The sequence below is a fragment of the Sphaerodactylus townsendi genome, linkage group LG11, assembly GCF_021028975.2.
Source record: "Sphaerodactylus townsendi isolate TG3544 linkage group LG11, MPM_Stown_v2.3, whole genome shotgun sequence".
In the NCBI taxonomy this organism is placed as follows: Eukaryota; Metazoa; Chordata; class Lepidosauria; order Squamata; family Sphaerodactylidae; genus Sphaerodactylus; species Sphaerodactylus townsendi.
The window spans coordinates 76,586,840-76,609,724 of NC_059435.1; the positions used below are offsets into that span (position 1 = coordinate 76,586,840).

Genomic DNA, 22,885 nt, shown 5'->3' on the forward strand with positions numbered 1-22,885 from the left:
GCCAGCCTCCGCACGTACGAGCCTGACGTCAGCCCATTCCAGCCCTAGGAAATGCAGCTGGGGTCGACCCACCCGAGCGATGGAATGTGCCCCTCCCCTCTTCCCTCCAGGGTCTCTGCCAGAGAAGAAGAAGAAGAGTTTGGATTTATATCCCCCCTTTCTCTCCTGCAGGAGACTCAAAGGGGCTTACAATCTCCTTGTCCTTCCCCTCACAGCTTGAAACACCCTGGCCAAGGGGTGGGTGGGAGCTGAGAGAAGGCTTCAAACTCAAGCTGTGACTAGCCCAAGGTCACCCAGCTGGCGTGTGTGGGAGTGCCCAGGCTAATCTGAATTCCCCAGAGAAGCCTCCACAGCTCAGGTGGCAGAGCTGGGAATCAAACCCGGTCCCTCCAGATTAGATACACGAGCTCTTAACCTCCTCCGCCACTGCTGCTCCAATCCCCCAAAGCGCCAATCCAGAGCACCAATCCCCCAAAATAAGACCCAACAGGAGAGATCTGAAGAGGCCCCCCAATCCGCCATATTGCTTGCCTACTCTGGGAAGTGCTGACAGTTGAGAGGAGCTGTGTGTGTGTGTGTGTGGGGGAGGCTGGGAGGGTGCCCGTTGCCTCTCTGAACTGCAGAGCTTTCCTGGCTCTCAGGCTTTCAATAGGAAAACAGCCACAAATGCACACGTGCTAGGCAGGCCTGAACTAGAGAGTTCGCATCCCCGAGCTCACACTCCTACACACGATTACTTGGGAAGTAGTAAGCCTTGCTAAAGAAAATCAGCAGGACTTCTGAGTAAAACTGCACGGGAGTAAGGAGTCACAAAACATATAGTCAGAGCCTTTGCACTCCTCGTTCTTTACCCGGAAATCGCTCCCCTCTCTCTGTTCGGTCCTTCCGATCTCTCAAGTCACAGGTGTCAAACTCGTGGCCCTCCAGATGTTATGGACTACAGTTCCCATCATCCCCTGCCAGCACCAGGCTGGCAGGGGATGATGGGAACTGTAAGTGAAATATCGGTAGATTTGCCAGCTCTTGAGCTGGAAAACCCCTGGAAATCCAGGGTGGGTCTGGGCTTGTGGGGAGAGGGATAATGCTACCCTCCAAAAGTAGCCATTTTATCCAGGGAAATGGATTTCCGTTGTCTGAAGATCGGCCCTAACTCCTGGAGGTCTCCCATCTGGCAACCCTAAAACCAAAACTGGCACCTCAAAGGAGTCCTGGCTGTGACTGGGGGAGTCAGTTGTCTCCTGATCCCTTCACTGCAAGACAGGATCGTCATATGGGCCCACCTTACAGGCCTGCTGTAACGATGGCTGAGAATCGGCGAAGTGCGACATATTCAGCACTATCAATCCTTGATAATCACTCTGAGTCTATCCCCTATTCAAAGGGCAACATGTAATCTTTATACTAACCCTGTAAGGTGGGGCATTATCATTACCCTCACACTGAAAAATGAGCATCCATTGAAAATGCTGGGGGGAAGAATTAGGACTAATCAAAGGAAACACTTCTTCACGCAACGTGTGATTGGTGTTTGGAATATGCTGCCACAGGAGGGGGTGATGGCCATTAACCCGGATAGCTTTAAAAAGGGCTTGGACAGATTTATGAAGTTGATCTATGGCTACCAATCTTGATCCTCCTTGATCTGAGATTGCAAATGCCTTAGCAGACCAGGTGCTCGGGAGCAGCAGCCGCAGAAGGCCATTGCTTTCACCTCCTGCGTGTGAGCACCCAAAGGCACCTGGTGGGCCACTGCAAGTAGCAGAGTGCTGGACTAGATGGACTCTGGTCTGATCCAGCAGGCTAGTTCTTATGTTCTTAGTAGGAGTTGCTTCTGTAGGTTGGAATTTGGGCTGGTCTGGTCTCTTAGCTAAAAGTGTTGCATACGGAGTCCAGAGACCCAGAATAAGCACGGTTTTGGGAAGGAGCAAGAAACAGAGGAGTAATAACATAACATGGCCTCGGATAGATTAGAAATAGTATAATTAGAATCACTAGCTATGTGTTGGGGCCCAGGTGCGAGAAGCGCCTGCAAAGGGCAAGCATATCTCAACTCAGAAATTCAAAGATGGAGAATATTGGCTGGGAGATACCAGTGAAAGGCAAGTAAAGGATACAATCTGAAACACAAGGAAAAAGGGAGCCAATCCCCCCCCCAAAAAAAATTACTTGCCAAATTGGCAAGGAAGCACACAATGTGATATTAAATTTCTGTTATATTAGTATTTAGCCAGAGTAATACAATACACATTCCTAAACAACCATTAATTGTGTCATACAAAATGCGTACTTTGCATCAGATTCATTCATAAGTACCCGGAACCTTTCATGAATGATTTCTGTTAAACGTCACAGACGGCTAAGGAAACACAATTCGTCGGGGACAAGATTTAAATGGCAGCTTATGTCCTCCGGTGTGTTGATATTTCTTAAGTGAACCGACACATCACATCCAGGTCATCAAGCAAATTGTTCATTAGCTGCTACTTGGTGTCGTAGTCCCAACATAACACCTAGTACGGAGATGTCACGCCCACAGGAAATTTTCACAGCAATTGCCGAAGTTCTTGAGTATATAGTTCCAGCTGTTACATTCGTGTAAACTTATGCAAAGTAACGCATTTGAACAGTAATATGCACTATGTTTTACAAGAGCTCATTTAACGCTCTTGTTTTTGGTGTCCAACCACTTCTTCTAAAGCACGCAGTCTTCAGCAAATTACAGCAATCTTCAATGATATGCAAAACCGCACTCTTCAAAGATATGCAAAATGCTATGCGCTACGAGCGTTTTCGGTTCTTCGTCAGTGCTAAAGTGCTTACATGCAATAATTTAACGCAAGTGCATTTTTTGATCTAAAATACAATACAAATATCTATTAAGAATGTTTACAAAAATGTTTTAAAATTTTTTTTAAATATAATTAATTAAGCATATTACTAATCACAATTGTCAGCTCTGTCAGGTAGGACAGCTGGCCACTGTTTCAAGATGATTTTGAAAACCTATAAATATTGGAACCTTTATTGATTATGAGATCCTTCTTAAAAGGGCCTCCTTCTTTTTGGAAAGAAATAATTCCTGGGAAGTTCACATAGGAAGCCTTCATTGGCATAGACAACAGTACAACAATAATAAAAAACGGATTAAAAAGCATATACAATACAGGAAATAAATGTTAGGTCGAAGGAAATCTACTGGCGTTTAGTAATTTCCAGGAGAAAGTCTGCCACTATAATACAGAGGGAAGGATCAGGATTGTCCAATGTAGCATAATCTAATTAAATCGGGGAGATGGGGTAAATGTAAAGGAGTAAGATTCACATACTTGGATCTGATTTCCTTGAATCTGAGACAGTGTAGTAATTGGTGGGCCAGAGATTCAACTGAGCCATCATTACATGGGCACAATCTTTTAGCATTACTGGGAAGTCATCATTCTCCTTTAACTATTGGCGCTAAAATCAACGGATGGCGTTATTTCCTTTTAAGCAATGCCGTGCTAACAATGTAAATAACGACGTTTTAATTAAAAAGGGGAAATGGAGGGGAAATTCTCAGGTAATAGACATCAGATTCTAGTCAATTTAGGGAAGATTATTTAGAATAGGAGAAGCACAAACGTTGTTGAGGCGTTTCTCTTGCCAGGAGATTGATAATTTCACGTAGCAAGGCGAACGAGACCCCTAAGACGTCCTATGTGCGTGTCTGTGTCTGAATTGGCCCGACCACAGTCATCCGGAACAGTAATCTTTTCGCTGCTATAATATCGCTGGTGGAAGCCGGGTTCCCCTGCTGTTCTATTCAAGCCGTCTTCGTTTGCCCTGCCGGCCCTTCTGCCTCTCGCTAAGAAGAGGCAACTCCCATTTAAAAACAAAGAATCCTACAAAGGATGGGGAACCGCACAGAAAATGGCTCCCCAAAAGTGCAGGACGGCGGGGTGACGACGACACTGGTCCACAGTGGGCCACGGCGGCCACGGCAGGCCCTTGCTATACCACACAGGAGAGAACGGCATGAACAGCAGCATGAAGAAGAGAGCCCCCCCGCCGCCCAGGCCTCTTCACCCCTCTACCGCTGCCTTAGCCAAGTGGGATTAGAGACAGGCCCATGGGACAAAAGAGGATTAGGGGCAACCCGAAGAGACTCTGTCCCAACAGACAAAAAAGCAAGTATTACTCGAAAACCCAACTCCCAAAAGAGGGCGGAGGAGACAGCAATAACACTTTTGGCCCACGAAGCTCGGTTTTGACTTTTTTTCCAACTGCTGGACAGAGGTGTGGGATGGCTGGGAGCTGTTGCCTCCTTCCAAAGGAGAGGTGCAAAATAAGGGAAGCGTTCGCAAGAGCAGTGCAAGCTTTCTGGTGGCACAGAGCTCTTTGGCACACAGTTCCAGAAAAGCCGTAAGAAGCCCAAGAGTCAGAGAAACGCTATGGCTTTCCCCACTACAGAAGGGAGCTAAGGTCGACTCGGTTCCCTTCAGTGGAGGGCGATTCCAGGCTGTCCCCACAGCAACTGAGTTGGCCCCCTGGAACCGAGCTAAGTGGGCGGGATCATCTTGGTGCCTGTTTCGCTCCTCGATCGTGATTGGCGCTTGTGTTACGGCGGGAAACGGGAGCATTCTTTTTTTAAACAGTTTTTACAGTTTACAGTTACATGGGCTTTCTGCCCGCCACGACTCTCCCGTTCTGCGCATGCCACAAAAGCGGCTCGTGATTGGTTGAACGGATGAGGTGTCATTTCGATGCTTCCCCGCTTCGAAGCGGTATCGACCTTGTTCCGGCCGAAAAGCGTAGTTCATAACTGCGACAAGGATGGCGCAGTTCTGAGGGGTGGTGGAACTGAGACAAAACAATGTTGAGCTCGGTGGCAGTGGGGATTCACTGAGGCGAACCTAGGTAGAAACCAGTTCAACTCTGTCAGTGGGGAAAGCCCCAAAGAGTGGTTTTCAAACAGTCGGCAGTTGTAGGGGAGGGCAGCGGGGGGATACGATAGAGGTATTTTAAATCATGACCGTGACCGGCTCCAGCTTTATACTGTTGGCTTCACACACATCCTCCCCACAAACTCCACCTGACCAGAGTGGAGTTCGAAAGCAGGTTCGTTTGATCTTGCCTTCTTCAAACTCGACCTCCAAATCTTGAGGAATTTTCCAACCTGGAGCCAGCAGCCCCAGACCATATAGGCAGCCTACGCAGAGCCCCCCGTCTGCACGGATTCCAGAGATATTTCCTTCCAGGCCTGCACAGTTTCTGAGGCGGACTGCTAAACGCCCAGCAGAGAAACCTTTGTCGTGGAGAATCTAATGAAGTCCTGGTCAACCCACCCTGGAGGCAGCTATGATTTCCTAGCTGAGATGGGCTCACATGAATTAGCTATTCAGCACTCTCTGTGTTGTGTGTGTGTGTGTGTGAGAGAGAGAGAGAGAAGAAATTTTAATTCACTTGGGAAAGCACAAAAACGTCAAATGTGATCTAATGACTGATGTGAAGATCCTCACTACTACAGTCTGTGTTTGGTCCCCTCTGCACGGCATATACCCCCCTCCCCACTATCACACAAAGGGGGGAGGGAACTGTCGCCAATTGATTGTTTTAAATTACAGATGGAACTACTGTAAAGAGCAGCAGTTGCGTAGGAGGTTAAGAGCTCGTGTAACTAATCTGGAGGAACCGGGTTTGATTCCCCGCTCTGCCGCCTGAGCTGTGGAGTCTTATCTGGGGAATTCAGATTAGCCTGGGCACTCCCACACACGCCAGCTGGGTGACCTTGGGCTAGTCACAGCTTCTCGGAACTATCTCAGCCCCACCCACCTCACAAGGTGTTTGTTGTGAGGGGGGAAGGGCAAGGAGATTGTCAGCCCCTTTGAGTCTCCTACAGGAAAGAAAGGGGGGATATAAATCCAAACTCCTCCTCCTCCTCCTCCTCCTCCTCCTCCTCTTCTTCTTCTTCTTCTTCTCCTTCTCCTTCTCCTTCTCCTTCTCCTTCTCCTTCTCCTTCTGTTTTAATTATGATTTACACCACCCTGAGCCTACTGGGGAGGGCGGTCTAAAAATATAATAAACAAACAAACAAATAAACTTTCCCAGCAAGAGAAGGGCCAGTCCACTTCCGACAGCAGGAGACATCAACAGCTGGATGGCCTCCAAATTCTGGAAAAAGAATAAATGATGTAAATTGGGGAGGTTTCTGGACATGTGCAGAGTACTGGCAATTTGTCCTGGGCCTGAGATCACTGTTAACAGCCTAAAATAATAACAAAGTCGATTTGGCCCCTTGGTGCTTTAAAGCTCTTCATGTACTTTGTTAGCTCAGTCATCCTACCGATAACTCTGTAAGGTAGGCGACTGTGGCTGAGAAACGCTGGATTGCAAGTTGGTGAAGACACGAGTTTGAAATCAGGGGTTTTTCTACCTTCTAACGTCCACTGCAGTCCTAAGAGCACTTCCTCTGTGCATTTTCCTTGTGTCGGGGTGGCAGCTGCTGCTGGTGCCCAAGGGTAAGATTTGGAGTAGACCTGTTTAAGATTGTTTGCTTAGTATCTAAGTGCATTACTTAGAGTAGACCAGTAGGCCATTCAATCTGCAGCTCTGTTCCCACTTCCTGGGTAAAGTTGCCCTAGAGCATCATGCTGGCAGGGGATGATGGGAGCTGTAGTCCATAACATCTGGAGGGCTGCAAGTTTGACAACTATGCCCTAGAGCAGGGGTGTCCAACTCTGGCACCTCAGATGTTCATGGACTACGATTCCCATCAGTCCCTGCCAGCATGGCCAATTGGAGTCTTTGGCCACGATTCTCCGAACTTTTGCTTAGCTCTGAAATATACTCCACGGAGGATCCGGGAGCACAACCAGTGTCCCTTTCCCATGCCGCCAAGTGAACAGAATAGTCTCTGCACAGCCGGGATTACGAAACAGCTCTTCCAGGTCACAAAGCACAACTTTTGGTCGAAGCCCCAACTCTGTGTAACACTGAAAGCATAGTTAGCACCTTTGCAGCGCTGCTGTGCTCGTGTGACGGCAGAGCTCAACTTGAGCTCTGGAAAATCACAAAGAAAATATGCAAACGGACTCCTTGAATAGGCTGACCAGACGTCCCGCTTTTGGCGGGACAGTCCCACCTTAAAACAATTTGTCCCGCGTCCCGTGGGTTTTTTGAAGTGGCCCGATTTTTGGAAGGCTGCCGCACTGCCTTCTGGGGCGCAAGGCAGTGCGGCAGCCTCCCGCGCACGCGGCCTCAGGAGCACTGCCTTCTTGGGTGCCTGTTACAGGGCGGGAAACGGGAGCGCCCCAGAAGGCAGTGCGCTCTTGCGGCTGCGCGTGCGCAGCCGCCCACCTACCCGCTTGTCCCGGTTTACAAAGGTGACCATCTGGTCACCTTATCCTTGAAGACAGTTTTAAGCTCAAGCCCAAGGTCACCCATCCAAAAGAAACAGTTCATTTTTAAATGTTTGCAAGATGTTTTATTTGTGTTATGTCAGCGTCAACTGGGAGGCAACCATTTTACTTCTCACGTGTCTGTTGCAATCGCTGCCGTGGGCACATCCGCTGTGCTTGTCGAAGGGCACGTCCACCTCCGTGGTTAACGCTTTTGTTCGCATTGTACCACAGACAAAGAGCTGCAGATCCTGAAGCGCACCGAGGGAGACTCCCGGAAGGAATTCCCCAAAAGAGCATCGCTTCCGGATTCAGAGGACGGCCCTTCTCAAAATACTTCCTCCTCGGAGTTTGTCCCTCCTTTGGCCGAAGACCAGAGCAATAACATCATTCCTGTCTACTGCTCCATCCTAGCAGCCGTAGTAGTGGGACTTCTCGCCTACGTTGCTTTCAAATGGTACGTGCAGCACACTTGGAATGGGGAGGGGGGGGGAGATCCGAAGTGCATCCCATAATAATCCCTCACTCAGGTCCGTAGCTCAGGCCGGGATTGCTCTGATGTGCTAACGTTGCGTGTGCAGGGGTGATTGCGTTCGGAGTGGCCCAATTTGGCCAAGATGAAGAAGAGGAGTTTGGATTTATATCCCCCTTTTCTCTCCTGTAAGCAGACTCAGAGGGGCTGACAAATTCCTTTCCCTTCCTCTCCCCACAACAGACACCTTGTGAGGCAGGTGGGGCTCAAGCCCAAGGTCACCCAGCAGGCTTCATGTGTAGGAGCGGGGAAACAAATCCTCTTCACCACATAAGGCTCCCCTGCTCATGTGGAGAAGAGGGGAATCAACCCTGGTTCTCCAGATCAGAGTCCACCTGCTCTTAACCCAGTGGTGGGATCCAAAATTTTAGTAACAGGTTCCCAGGGTGGTGGGATTCAAACTGTGGCGTAGCGCCAATGGGGCTGGGCGGGGCACGATGGGGGCGTGGCCGTGCATTCTGAGGGCGGGGCATTCCTGGGCGGGGCTGTGGCGAAGACGCAGCCGCTGCGCCGGTCCTTGGGCGGGAAACGAATGCACGCAGGCGCAGGCTGCCACGCTCGCCAGTGCACCTCCTGCTAGACTGCTTCCAGTTCTGCGCGCTACTGCTGAGAGGAAGAAGAAGAAGAGTTTAGATTTATACACCACCTTTCTGTCCTATAAGGAGACTCAAAGGGGCTGACAATCTCCTTGCCCTCCCCCCCTCACAACAAACACCCTGTGAGGTGAGTGGGGCTGAGAGAGCTCCGAGAAGCTGTGACTAGCCCAAGGTCACCCAGCTAGCGTGTGTGGGAGTGTACAGGCTAATCTGAATTCCCCAGAAAAGCCTCCACAGCTCAGGCGGCAGAGCTGGGAATCAAACCCGGTTCCTCCAGATTAGATACACGAGCTCTTAACCTCCTATGCCACTGTGTAACTCTTAACACTCCTACGCCACTGCGTAACTAAGGCAAAAATCACGTGGCAAAATCACCCATTAGTCACCCCCTCTCGGCACACACAAATAATTAGTAACCTACTCTCGGGAACCTGTGAGAACCTGCTGGATCCCACCTCTGTCTTAACCTCAGCGCCACTCTGGCTCTCCTTCCATCTGGGACGTTGCAAAACGGCATGAATCCTTTCTTTTGACCCTTGACCCCTTGGTCTCTTCGAAGTGACCCTCTAGCAAAACCCCTTGCAGCTCAAGGGCTAAACAGTGTTTCAGGATCACACGTCAGCACATCTCTCTCTTGCGCGCACATACGTGCCGAGCGAGGAAAGAGCAGGGCTTTCTCCCTTTCCCCCGTCCTTCACGCCAGCGGAACAGGTGTTTGGCCAAGCGAGCTCTCAAAAGCCCGGGCGAGCAGCCGCGGCCATGGAGCTATAGAAAAATGCACGCACACAGTCCAGACACTCTTAGCGGGAGCAGGGGCTGAGCTGTCCCCTTGCGTCCCCTGCTGCGTCCGGCTCGCTGCTGGGGCCCAGCCCCTGAATAGGATTAAACCTCTCTCCGGGCTCCGCAGGCCAAGATTAGACCGGCCTCTTCTCTGTGCCGGTGAGAAAGGCGGAGATTAATGGAGCTTTTCGCTGAAAGGATTCCCAGCCACTTGCTGTTCTATTGGAAAGCGCAAAGCCTCTTCTTTGTGTCTGCCTTTCGGACGGATTTATTTCCCTCCACGCTGGCTCTCCCCCACTTGGGGACACTCGTTATATTCCGCTCACACCGAGAGACCCCGATCGAGAATCCTCCTCCACGGCCGCCCACCCCCCCCTTATTGTGCCGCATCTGCTGCGTTCAGAGTTGCCTCCTCCTTGCCAACTGAGGAGAATCAGGGTCTCTAGGACTGCAGCCCCCCTTGGGAAAGGGGGTCCCTCTGCCCCCCACCTGTTTCTGTTTTCTATTGAGCCTGCATCTGTGGGGTAGGTAACAGGAAGACCGACTCAGGGTGTTGGACAACAGACTCTTGTTTTAAGGTATTTTCGAAAGCTTTCACAGCCGGACTCAACTGGTTGTGGTGGGTTTTCCGGGCTGCGTGGCCGTGGTCTGGTAGATCTTGTTCCTAATGTTTGCCTGCATCTATGGCTGGCATCTACAGAGCTGTATCACAGAGGTGATATATTTTATTTATTTATATTTTAGATTTATATAGGCCGCCTCTTCCCCGGAGGGCTCTCTGAAGATGCCAGTCTTAGATGTAGGCGAAACGTTAGGAACAAGATCCACCGGACCACAGCCACGCAGCCCGGAAAGCCCACCACAACCAATCTCGTTTCAAGGTCTGCTCCTCAGGAGAGCCTGCCGCCTGGGGTGTATCAGGAGAGGCATAACATCCAAATCCCGAGAGGTTCTAGTCCGGTGGTGGCGAACCTCTGGCACGGGTGCCAGAGGTGGCACTCAGAGCCCTCTCTGTGGGCACACATCTAGGCTGGCCTGGGCCACTGGACTCGATTATTAGCATTAAACCTAAGACCTAATTTTGGGGAAGCAGTGTAGGTAACCCTGTTAAGCGCTGTTAAACCCCACTGATTTTCATGCGCTGAACTAAAGTGTGATCCTTTACCTGGGAGTAAGCTCAGTTGCTGACAATGGGGCTTGCTTCTGAGTAAACCCTCCTAGGGTCGTGATTCACTCGTTGGAAGAGTTGCGCGGTTGCTTCAAAGCAAAGACACTGACTACCACCAAGTTTACTCCTGAGTAATGCACACCTCGGAGCAAACCATTATTTCTAAACTATAAGCTCAGTATTCAGGTTAAATTGCCGTGTTGGCACTTTGCCATAAATAAGTGAGTTTTGGGTTGCAATTTGGGCACTCGGTCTCAAAAAGGTCTGCCATCACTTTCCTAGTCCCACTGTACGCTGCCTTGGTCAGGCCTCGCTGGAAGTATTGTGTTCAGTTCTGGAGGCCTCACTTCAAAAGGGATTTGGGAAGAATGGGGCAGGTCAAGAGGGGAGCGGCAAGGGTGATCAGGGACCCTGAGACCCGGCCCTGGGGAGAAAGGCTTTGGGACTTGGGGATGTTTAGTCTGGAGAAGAGGAGATTGAGAAGAGGCACGGTTGCTCTCTGGAAGTATCTGAAGGGCTGTCCCTTCGAGGAGGGTAGGGAGCTGCTCCTGTTGGCAGCAGAGGAGAAGAAGCGTAATAACGGGCATAAATTATGGGAGAAAAGTTCCAACTGGCTGTTAGAGCAGCAGTGGCGTAGTGGCTGAGAGCAGGTGCACTCTGATCTGAAGGAACCGGGTTTGATTCCCAGCTTTGCCGCCTGAGCTGTGGAGGCTTATCTGGGGAATTCAGATTAGCCTGTGCACTCCCAAACACACCAGCTGGGTGACCTTGGGCTAGTCACAGCTTCTCGGAGCTCTCTCAGCCCCACCCACCTCAAAGGGTGTTTGTTGTGGGGGGGGGGGGGAAGGGCAAGGAGATTGTAAGCCCCTTTGAGTCTCCTGCAGGAGAGAAAGGGGGATATAAATCCATACTCTTCTTCTTAGGAAAAAATGTGTTACAGTAAGAGTTGTGCAACAGTGGAATCAGCTGCCTAGGGAAGAAGAGTTTGAATTTATACACCTCCTTTCTCTCCTGTAAGAAGACTCAAAGGCTCTTACAAGCTCCTTTCCCTTCCCCCCCCCCCCACACACACAACAAACCCTGTGAGGTGGGTGGGGCTGAGAGAGCTCAGAAGAACTGTGACTAGCCCGAAGTCACCCAGCAGGTAGGAGTTGGAGTGCACAAGCTAATCTGGTTCCCCAGATAAGCCTCCACAGCTCAGGCAGCACAGTGGGGAATCAAACCTGGTTCTCCAGATTAGAGAGCACCTGCTCTTAACCACTACACCACACTGGCTCCTTTGGAGGGAATATTTTGGTTGGAGCCGTCGTTCCTACGGAGTCATCTGTCACCTGTAGGTGTGCCTAATAGCGCAGGAATCTAGGAGACCGTTTGGAGCAGCAGCAGCAATGCGGCCCCACCCAAGTCTCCCCTGCTCTGGATTGCCTCCCAGAATGGCCCTGTGGTTCATGAAGCACAGCCTGGGCCAGAAAGCAGCTCCCTGGGACTACGCAGGAAAGACTCACGCATCACATAAGAACATAAGAACTAGCCTGCTGGATCAGACCAGAGTCCATCTAGTCCAGCTCTCTGCTACTCGCAGTGGCCTACCAGGTGCCTTTGGGAGCTCACCTGCAGGAGGTGAAAGCAATGGCCTTCTGCTGCTGCTGCTCCTGAGCACCTGGTCTGCTAAGGCATTTGCAATCTCAGATCAAGGAGGATCAGGATTGGTAGCCATAAATCGACTTCTCCTCCATAAATCTGTCCAAGCCCCTTTTCAAGCTATCCAGGTTAGCGGCCATCACCACCTCCTGTGGCAGCATATTCCAAACACCAATCACACGTTGCGTGAAGAAGTGTTTCCTTTTATTAGTCCTAATTCTTCCCCCCAGCATTTTCAGCAATGTATGCCCTGGTTCTAGTATTGTGAGAAAGGGAGAACAATTTCTCTCTGTCAACATTTTCTACCCCATGCATAATTTTATAGACTTCAATCATATCCCCCTTCAGACGTCTCCTCTCCAAACTAAAGAGTCCCAAACGCTGCAGCCTCTCCTCATAAGGAAGGTGCCCCAGTCCCTCAATCATCCTCGTTGCCCTTCCCTGCACTTTTTCTATCTCTTCGATATCCTTTTTGAGATGTGGCGACCAGAACTGGACACAGGACTCCAAGCGCTTGGTGCGCATCCACGGGTTTCATATAAGGGCATGACAATCCTTGCAGTTTTATTCTCAACTCCTTTCCTAATGATCCCCAGCATAGAGTTTGCCTTTTTCACAGCTGCCATGTGTTGAGTTGACATTCCCATGGAACTATCCACTAAGACGCCCAAATCCCTTTCCTGGTCTGTGACTGATAGCACTGACCCCTGTAGCGTGTGTGTGAAGTAGCCCTGAACGTTCAGTGTTTTAGGCTAAGGTGGATCTCCCTGGTCTGAACCCGGCAGTCTTGTGTGCACCGAGCGCACTGGAGGCTCATTCGTACCCCTGCTTAATGACTCAAACAACAACCCGTGTGTGCGAACGGAACTCACTAAGCGTCCTGCATCCCCACATTCATTAACGAAATTAGTTTGTGCATGCAGTGGCGAGCAACCCTTCCACGGACCGGGCCGGTAAACAGTGACTCGTGTGCAAAAACACATTTTGCCCCTCAAGGGCAGGGTTTCCCCAAGGCGTCCATTTGCACATTTGATGGGGAGGTATCGAGGGCATGATCGTGCAAGAAAGAGACGCATCAAGATCTGCCCAGGCCTGCACAAACCAGCCGGGAATGTCCAATAATCTTGCGGTGATGAAAAAAGTGTGATCCGCGCCTGTGTGAACTTGCAGCTCTCACCTCCAGCTTTGGATAGAATCTTTAGGGTGGAGGGGAGAAATGGGGGCGGGGGGGGGGGCGGGGGCCAGGGCAGCAGGTGCGACTCTTTTCCTGTTGTATTGTCCACAGCTTTCATGGCCAGAATCGCTAGGATGTTGTGGGTTTTCCGGGTTGTATGGCTGTGCTACCGGAACACGGCCATGCAACCTGGAAAACCCACAACGGCGCGCTGTTTTTCCAACCTTTGGTGTTTCCGCCCCGTTTTAATCCAGGCCTGGGAACTCTCTTGCTTCGGGGCCGCCCTTTTATGCTTTATCTTCGCTTGCTGCAGCAATCGAATATCTTGGAACGGCGCTGATATGTCCTCTGTCTGGGCTCTTTACCTCCCCCCCCCCCATCTTCCCACTGACTTTGGCTTTCTTCTCCCACCCCCACCCCCCACCCCCCCGCTTCTCCTGCTTTCCACTCTGTCCCTGCCCCCCCCCCCAGCTGTTTCCCGCTCGGCTGTGGCATTCCTCCCTGTGGCTGGAATTTCGGAGCCATCTGTCTTCGGATGCCAGCAGGGGAGGGAATAAATGCGGGTCTCATTATCCCAGCCTTTGAGAGCCTGTGGAGAAAAGAGACTCTCGGTCCTCCGCGTTCCCTTTAGCATTTGCTATAGTGCAGAGGAGCTCTGTAACACCCCCCCCCCCTCGAATCCCTGTATTGGTGGGGGGGATTCATGGTTTGGAGAGAGGGCAGGGCTGGCTGCATTAATGGAGGCGTTATTGGGGATTGGGATCGTTCTCTGTTCATGTAAAGTGCTATCAAGTGGCAGCTGACTTGTGCCCCCCCCCCCCCCACCACCACACACACATACATGGTTTTCAGTGCAGGAGATCAACAGAGGTGGTTTGAATCATAGAGTTGGAAGAGACCCCAAGGGGCATCAAGACCAACCCCCTGCTATGCAGGAACACACAATCAAAGCACTCCTGACAGATGGCCACCCAGCCTCTCTTTAAAAACCTCCAAAGAAGGAGACTCCACCACACTCCGAGGCAACGAATTCCACTGTCGAACAACCCTGATGGTCAGGAAGTTCTTCTTGATGTTTATGTGGAATCTCTTTTGCTGCACCTTGAATCCATTACTCCTGGTCCCAGTCTCTGGAGCCGCAGAAAACAAACTTGATCCCTCACCAACATGGCATCCCTTCAAATATCTAAACATGGCTATCATGTCACCTTTTAACCTTCTCTTCACCAACCTAAACATCCCCAGCTCCCTAAGTCTCTCCTCATAGGGCAGTGGTGGTGAACCTCTGGCACGGGTGCCAGAGGTGGCACTCAGAGCCCTCTCTGTGGGCACGCACGCCCAGAGTTCATCATGGGCGGGGCAGAAAATCACCCCCCCACACACACATCTAGGTTGACCCGGGCACAATTCTTTACCTGGGAGTGAGCTCGGTTGCTGGCAATGAGGCTTGCTTCTGAGTAAACCCTCCTAGGGTCGCGATTCTCCCATTGGAAGCATTGCATGGTTGCTTCACCAGGCTTACTCCTGAGTAACGCGCACCTCGGAACCAACTGTTTTTTCTAAACTAAAACCTCAATATTCAGGTTAAATTGCCGTGTTGGCACTTTGCAATAAATAAGTGGGTTTTGGGCTGCAATTTGGGCACTCGGTCTCGAAAAGGTTCGCCATCACTGTCATAGGGCAGGGATTCCAGACCTTTTGCCATTTTGGTCGCCCTCCTCTGGACCTGTTCCAGCTTGTCACTCTCCTTCTTGAATTGCGGTGCCCAGAAGTGTAGCAGCCCTGGGCTTTCGTGGTGGTCTCCCATCCATCCAAGCCCTAACCAAGACTGACCCTGCCCCGCTTCCATAATCTGATGAGATCAAGCCGACCTGGGCCCAGAGGCGTGGGGGGGGGGAATGGCACCTGGGGCAAAATGGCGCCTGGGACCTGCCTCCCACATGGGCCCTGCCCCCACGCGGACCCCCCCCCCTTCCCACTTACCTTAATTCAGTCAGCTGCTCTTTGCCAGCTGAAAAAACACCCCGGCTGCTCCAGGCTTTTGCCGGGCCCGGGGGGGGGGGCAAGGGGGAGGGGTGTGGGGCGATTTTCTGCCCCGACACAATGCCAATGGTGTGCGCCAAGGTTGGGACACCCCCCAGCCCTGTTGTAGTCAGGTGACTGCCTGGGCCATCCGCCCCTTGCTCCCCATATTACCGTGTTTCCCCGAATATAAGACAGTGTCTTATATTAATTTTTGCTCCCAAAGATGCGCTATGTCTTACTTTCAGGGGATGTCTTACTTTTCTGAGTTCTGTTCGTCGGGCATGCTCCCAAACAAAAACTTTGCTTCGCCTTACTTTCGGGGGATGCCTTCTATTTTGCACTTCGGCAAAACCTCTACTACGTCTTATTTTCAGGGGATGTCTTATATTCGGGGAAACAGGGTAGTTATTTATTTATTTATTTGTGTATTTATTATTTGGATTTGTAGACCGCCCCATCCCCAAGGGGCTCTGGGCGGTGCACAACAGCATCAGCATATATACAATGTATAACAAAAGATCTCAATAGTGACCACATAAACAATAGTGCTTATACGAGGGAACCTTCAGAACTGTCGACCACCAGGCTGTTTCACGTAGTGAACATTAACATGCAGCACAGTTTTAATGAAGCTATCGCTCTAAGATTTATAATGAATGTGATAGCCATTTTATTGTAACATTACTCAATAAAGTATACAAACCCAAATGAAAAATGAAGGGTTTGAACAGAGATTTTTTAATAAAATCTATCCATTTCATTTGACTATCATTTAATCTCCCAAATGAAACAGGAAGCTTTGAATTAACAGATCAGCTATAAGAGAGCCTGAATTCTACTTGCTCGCTTTGAGAAACTGTAAGTATGTGTAGAATGTGGCATACAAATGCAGTCTCTCTGGTTCCTGGCCAGTTCAAATCCAGGTCTACATTCGCAGGCCACTCCTCCTTTCGGCGTCTCTTTGCAAATATGGGCGCAGCCGTGATCCTTGTTCATGCAGCTCATGCCTTCTTCTGAACGATGAATGCAGGTGTGTTGGTTATCACTGAGGAAGAATCCATCATTGGTAACTGTCTCCCTCTCTTTTCTGCAGCTGGAGCACTTGTAAGCAGAAGCAGCAGCTGGCCAAAGCTCGAGCTGGGGAGCTGGCAGCATCTCCGGAAGGCGAGAAGCTTCACAGCGACAGCGGGGTCTTCCTCGACACGCACAGCCTCCAGGAACATCACCAGCTCAACAAGGGTAAGGGGCGCGTCAGGGCAAGAGCAGCGGCGTGTTTTGCAAATGCACACAGCGCCCAAGTGGCAAAAACGGGTCAAGGACAGAGGTGGGATCCAGCAGGTTCTCCCAGGTTCCCGAGAGTAGGTTACTAACTATTTGTGTGTGCTGAGAGGGGGCTACTAATTGGGGATTTTGCCACGTGATTTTGGCCTTAGTTACGCCCCTCCTCTCAGCAGTAGCGTGCAGAACTTGAAGCAGTCTAGCAGGAGGTGCACCGGCGTGCGTGGCAGCCTGCGCCTGCGTGCATTCGTTTCCCACCCAAGGACCGGCGCAGCGGCTGCATCCTTGCCACAGCCCCGCCCAGGAATGCCCCGCCCCGTCGTGTCCCGCCCAGCCCCATTGGCACTACGCCACAGTTTGAATCCCACCACCATGGGAACCTGTTACTAAAAATTTTGGATCCCACCACTGGTCAAGGATTTCAGCAACCCAAGACTGATGTTTAAACCACTGTATAAAATCAAACCTCCCATCCTTATGGTTGCAAAGTTGACTTAAGAGACTGTGTAAGCTTACTGTACTGTCAAAGGCTTTCACGGCCGGAATCACTAGGGTGTTGTGGTTTTTCCGGGTTGTATGGCCGTGTTCCAGTAGCATTTTCTCCTGATGTTTTGCCTGTATCTGTGGCTGGCATCTTCAGAGGATCTGATGGTAGTAAAGCAAGTGGAGTAAATATACCTGAGAATGTCCAGGGTGGGAGAAAGAACTTTGCTTTAGTACTATCAAATCCTCTGAAGATGCCAGCCACAGATGCAGGTGAAACATCAGGAGAAAATGCTACTGGAACACGGCCATACAACCCAGAAAAACCACAACACCCTAGTGCAAGCTTACGCTTGGTAAAATGTCAGGATTTTGCGATGGCAGGTGTTTAGGACCCCCAAGAGTCTCTGTGATCCTTTGCACGATGCCCAAAAGCAGAATAAATTATGCAAATCTGTGTAAGCACACCAGTCCACAGGTCAGCCAAAGGGGCTGCACAAATGCTCAAAGCTACACTTGCTTTGTTCTGAAGGAGGAGGAGTTTGGATTTATACTCCACCTTTCTCTCCTAGAAAGAGTCAAAGCAGCTTACAAGCTCCTTTCCCTTCTTCTCCCCACAACTTCTGGTGAACAAGATTTGTTTCCCCGCTCCTCCACATGAAGCCTGCTGGGTGACCTTGGGCCAGTCACAGTTCTCTTGGAACTCTCTCAGCCCCACCCGCCTCACAAGGAGTCTGTTGTGGGGAAAAGAAGGGAAAGGAGTTTTCTTAAGCTGCTTTGTGTCTCCTTACAGGAGAGAAAGGTGGGTTATAAATCCAAACTCCTCCTCCTCCTCCTCTTCCTAAAGCAAAACAACAAAAATAACGACCTACCGTGTTTCCCCGAAAATAAGACAGTGTCTTATATTAATTTTTGCTCCCAAAGATGCGCTATGTCTTATTTTCAGGGGATGTCTTATATTTCTGTATTCTGTTTGTCGGGCATGCTTCCAAACAAAAACTTTGCTACGTCTTACTTTCAGGGGATGCCTTCTATTTCGCACTTCAGCAAAAACCTCTACTACGCCTTATTTTCAGGGGATGTCTTATATTCAGGGAAACAGGGTAGTGAACCAAAATGCAAAACCGTAGGCATAAAGCCCAAAGCACAATAATATCCAGGCTACAGGGAAAGTGTAAACAACATTCAGAGAATCCACAAAAGAAGTGGTAAGACAGGTCCAGTGTGAAGGTGGTAGTGATGATAAAGTACACAACAGAGCCCTTCAGGGGTTGGGCGGTATATAAAACCCATAAACAAACAAACAAACAAACAAACTGACTGTCCCTGTTCCTCCACAGTGGGTCATGGGTGCTCTTAGATGGGGAAATGAATGGATGTGAGAATATCACCTTGAATGATTACCCCAATTATGGCTGACCGAATTAAAGTGTGATCCGAAGAAGATTGGTTCGAAAACGGCCGAAATAGCGCAATCCATTCATTCTTAATATTCGGATTTGGCGCAGACGGGTCCGCTCACCATTCAGACGTAAAGTAATTCAGCGCGACAGAATATGGGCTTGACATATTGGAAATGCAGCGCACTGAAGCCCATATGCAGTCTCTAAGAACAATATATTTTGTCCCTTTGAAAATTATGGGTACGGAGTTTCGTTACAATTAAAAATATAAGAGGACATTTGGGTGCTGTGTGGTTTCCGGGCTGTATGGCTGTGTTCTAGCAGCATTCTCTCCTGACGTTTCGCCTGCATCTGTGGCTGGCATCTTCAGAGGATCTGATGTTGGGAAAGCAAGTGGAGTATATACTGTGAGGTCAAAAGGTATATATACTCCACTTGCTTTCCATTCCTACCATCAGATCCTCTGAAGATGCCAGCCACAGATGCAGGCGAAACGTCAGGAGAGAATGCTGCTAGAACACGGCCAGACAGCCCGGAAACCACACAGCACCCCAGTGATTCCGGCCGTGAAAGCCTTCGACAATACATAAGAGGACATTATTGAGACATATCGGAGGCACAATAAGTGAATGCTGTGATTGAAACCATTGTAAGCTGTATCGTTGAGAATTGTTAAGGAGTGTTTTGCACAGTTTGTTTTGCACTGAATTTCACTGTATGCACTTTATTGTTGTTTGTGATGCCCAAATATATGAAAAGCGGTTGATGCAACGCGTCTTTGTATTGTAGTTGGTGTCAACGTTGCACCGAGTCAGTGATGGATATTGTGCTCTTTGACACTCCCTTTCTCTGCTTCCCCCCGAACAGCACACAAGGCCGAGCCCCGATTCTACGCCAGCCTGCCGCCCCACAAGCGGGAAGAGGTGGAGCAGCTGCTGGAGGAACCGGGCCATGGCAAGGACTGGCGCTGCCTGGCCAACCACTTAGGCTATGAGGAGGAAACCGTGGATACCATTGGCCGGGGGGAAGCCCCTGCCCACACGCTGCTCTCTGATTGGTCCACCAAGGAGGGAGCCACTCTGGAGGCCCTGTGCACGGCCCTGGTGGCCATCGAGAGAGAGGACGTGGTGGAGAACTTGAACACCCCCACGGAGGTCAGCTCCGTAGTGTGACGAGGCTGCTTCTCCGTTGCACCACAGGTGGACTCGTATCGGGGGGTGGGGCGGGTTTATTAAAAAGGGGGAAGGGGACACAAAAGGGAAACGTCGGAGAAGAGGACTTGTCACTTTTAAAAACATGGACACTTGAACAAACCGTGATCACAGAGGACAGCGGTGGGTCATATGAACACTGCCCCCAGCTGGATGGAGGACCTCGGTGCAGTGCAGAGATGAAAATGCCTACCTTGTTTATCAGGAATCGCACCTGGTGCCACGGGGTGGTGGTGGTGGAGTGGGAGGGGCTGATGCCGTGCGGTTGGCAAGTGGTTATTCCTCAGGTGGCCTTCCGTACTGACGTGAAAGGTTTGTCTAGGCCAGGGGTCTGCAACCTGCGGCTCTCCAGATGTTCGTGGACTACAATTCCCATCAGCCCCTGCCAGCATGGCCGAAATGATGTTGTCTGCCAAGGAGGAACAGGAAGCAGGGCCAAACAGGCAGGGGTCCCTGTGCCTCAAAGAGGGTTCTTTCAGCGGGTTGTCGGGGTGGGGGGCTATTCTGGCTAAGTCACCTGTCTAGGTGGGGAGGGGCTGTGATGGGGTGGTTGAGCATCTGCTGGCAGGGGGCCCCGGGTTCAATCCCCGACAGCCTGTTAAATGGATCAGATGGTACATGATGCAAAAGAGCCCCCCCCCCCAAGAGAGCCACCGCCAGGATGAATAGACCACGCCGACCTCATTGGATCAAAGGTCGGCTCCCGTGGAAGACAGCGGCACATGTTCGTGTGCATTTCAACTACTGCACAGGTGTCAAACTCGCGCCCTCCAGATGTTATGGACTACAGTTCCCATCACCCCCTGCCAGCATCGTTCTGGCAGGGGGTGATGGGAACTGTAGTCCATAACATCTGGAGGGCGCGAGTTTGACACTTGTGAACTACGGCATTTCAACTACTGCATCTTCATCCTGGCCTTCCTCTACGGCAGACCTGGGCATTATACGGCCCGTGGGCCACATCCAGCCCGCCGGATGACCCTGACTGGCCCCCCTGCCGTGCTGGGGAGCGAGGCGCCTTTGGCCATACATCAGACATACAATTGGCCATACATCAGACAGGGTCTAAATCTCCACCACCCACTCCCAGTCCCGTTTCCCCTGAAGGTGACCTTGTTCTGGTGATGGGGCACCCGGGATACAGGAATTCCTCTTCCGATTGTCCTCGTGCTCGTCGTTCTTGCCTGCTGGCCTCAAGGACCTGACCCCAGAAATGTCTTTTGGTTTGAACCCTGATGCTTCTGCTCCCCTTCTCTGGAAAACTGTCCAAGCCCTGGCCCCCGTGGGCCCCCGTGGGCCTCTTGGCCTTCCCTTTCCTGGTTCTTTCCCTCTGCTTCTTTTGCAAACTGAAGTCATCCGTACAAGTACAGGGGAGAGAGCAGCAGTAGCGTAGGAGGTTAAGAGCTCGTGTATCTAATCTGGAGGAACCGGGTTTGATTCCCAGCTCTGCGTCAGCCTTCGAGCTGTGGGGAGGCTGTATCTGGGGTAATTCAGATTAGCCTATGTGCACTCCCACACACACACCAGCGCTGGGTGACGCGGAGCTAGTCACAGCTTCTCAGACTCTCTCAGCCCAGCCCACCTCACAGGGTGTTTGTTGTGAGGGGGGGAGGGCAAGGAGATTGTAAGCCCCTTTGAGTCTCCTGCAGGAGAGAAAAGGGGGATAGAAATCCAAACTCTTCTTCTTCTTCCCACCCACCACCCATCATGGTTTAACCCAGGGGTCTCCAACCTGTGACCCTCCAGATGTTCGTGGCTAGTTGGCAGAGCTGGGTCTTGACACTGCCAACTAGCTGATGGACATCTGGAGAACCTCATGGACATCTGGAGGCCCATAGGCTGGAAATGCCCAGGTTAACCATTAAGTTGCTGAATAGCAAGGCTCTCCCAAAATTATGGACAATCCGTGTGGCACGAGGAAGATGGAGATGAAAACCCTTTCTTTTAGGGTTGCCAACTCTGGGCTCTGAAATACCTGGAGATTTGGGGGTGGAAGCTGCAGGAAGGCTGAGATCACAGGTAGAAACCACCACCGGCTCCACCCTCCCAAAAGTAACCCGTTTACTACTCCAGGGGAGACTGAACTCTGTGGAGTCAGGGGACAGGGGTGGGGTGTGGGATCTTTTTTTATAAATCATGGAGGAGACAGTCCTCCTCTCTGAATTCTTGGGACTGCGTGGCTGACAGCGTTCCAGGTTGTGGAGACTCCTGGAGACTTGAGAGTGGATCCTGGGGAGGGGCGGGACCCCCCAGTGAGGAGTGCGAGGTGGCCCATCACCCCCTCCCGTGGCAGCATATTCCAAACACCAATCACACGTTGCGTGAAGAAGTGTTTCCTTTTATTAGTCCTAATTCTTCCCCCCAGCATTTTCAATGGATGCCCCCTGGTTCTAGTATTGTGAGAAAGAGAGAAAAAGTTCCCTCTGTCCACATTTTCTACCCCGTGCATAATTTTATAGACTTCTATCATATCCCCCCTCTCCAAACTAAAGAGTCCCAAACGCTGCAGCCTCTCCTCATAGGGAAGGTGCTCCAGTCCTTCAATCACCCTTGTTGCCCTTCTCTGCACTTTTTCTATCTCTTTGGTATCCTTTTTGAGATGTGGCGACCAGAACTGAACACAGGACTCCCAGTGCGGTCGCACCACGGCTTTATATAAGGGCATGACAATCCTTGCAGTTTTATTCCCAATTCCTTTCCTAATTATCCCCAGCATAGAGTTTGCCTTTTTCACAGCTGCCACGCATTGAGTTGACACTATCAACTAAGATGCCCAAATCCCTTTCCTGGTCTGTGACTGATAGGACTAATAAATGGAAACACTTCTTCACGCAACGTGTGATTGGTGTTTGGAATATGCTGCCACAGGAGGTGGTGATGGCCACTATCCTCAGGATATAGCTTAAAGGGGCTTGGACAGATTGATGGAGGAGAAGTCGATCTATGGCTACCAATCTTGACCCTCCTTGATCTCAGATTGCAAATGCCTTAACAGACCAGGTGCTCGGGAGCAGCAGCAGCAGAAAGCCCTTGCTTTCACCTCCTGCACATGAGCTCCCAAAGGCACCTGGTGGGTCACTGCGAGTAGCAGAGTGCTGGACTAGATGGACTCTGGTCTGATCCAGCTGGCTTGTTCTTATGTTCTTACGAGGCCACAGAGTCCACCCTCCAAAATTATCCATTTTCTCCAGGAGAAATTGACCTCTGAACATAAGTTG

At 50.7% G+C, this 22,885-nt stretch overlaps 1 protein-coding gene across 1 annotated transcript in view; it reads left to right on the top strand.

Moving 5' to 3' along the window:
• Window positions 1–20,436, top strand: part of LOC125440842 (tumor necrosis factor receptor superfamily member 16-like) — a 64,689-nt gene extending 44,253 nt beyond the window's left edge. The window contains exons 4-6 of the mRNA XM_048510887.1: window positions 7,611–7,833; window positions 16,386–16,531; window positions 19,324–20,436. Coding sequence (XP_048366844.1) covers window positions 7,611–7,833; window positions 16,386–16,531; window positions 19,324–19,628 — 674 coding nt within the window. The 3' untranslated portion in view covers window positions 19,629–20,436. The remainder of the gene's footprint in view (window positions 1–7,610; window positions 7,834–16,385; window positions 16,532–19,323) is intronic.
• Window positions 20,437–22,885: the final 2,449 nt, after the last annotated feature.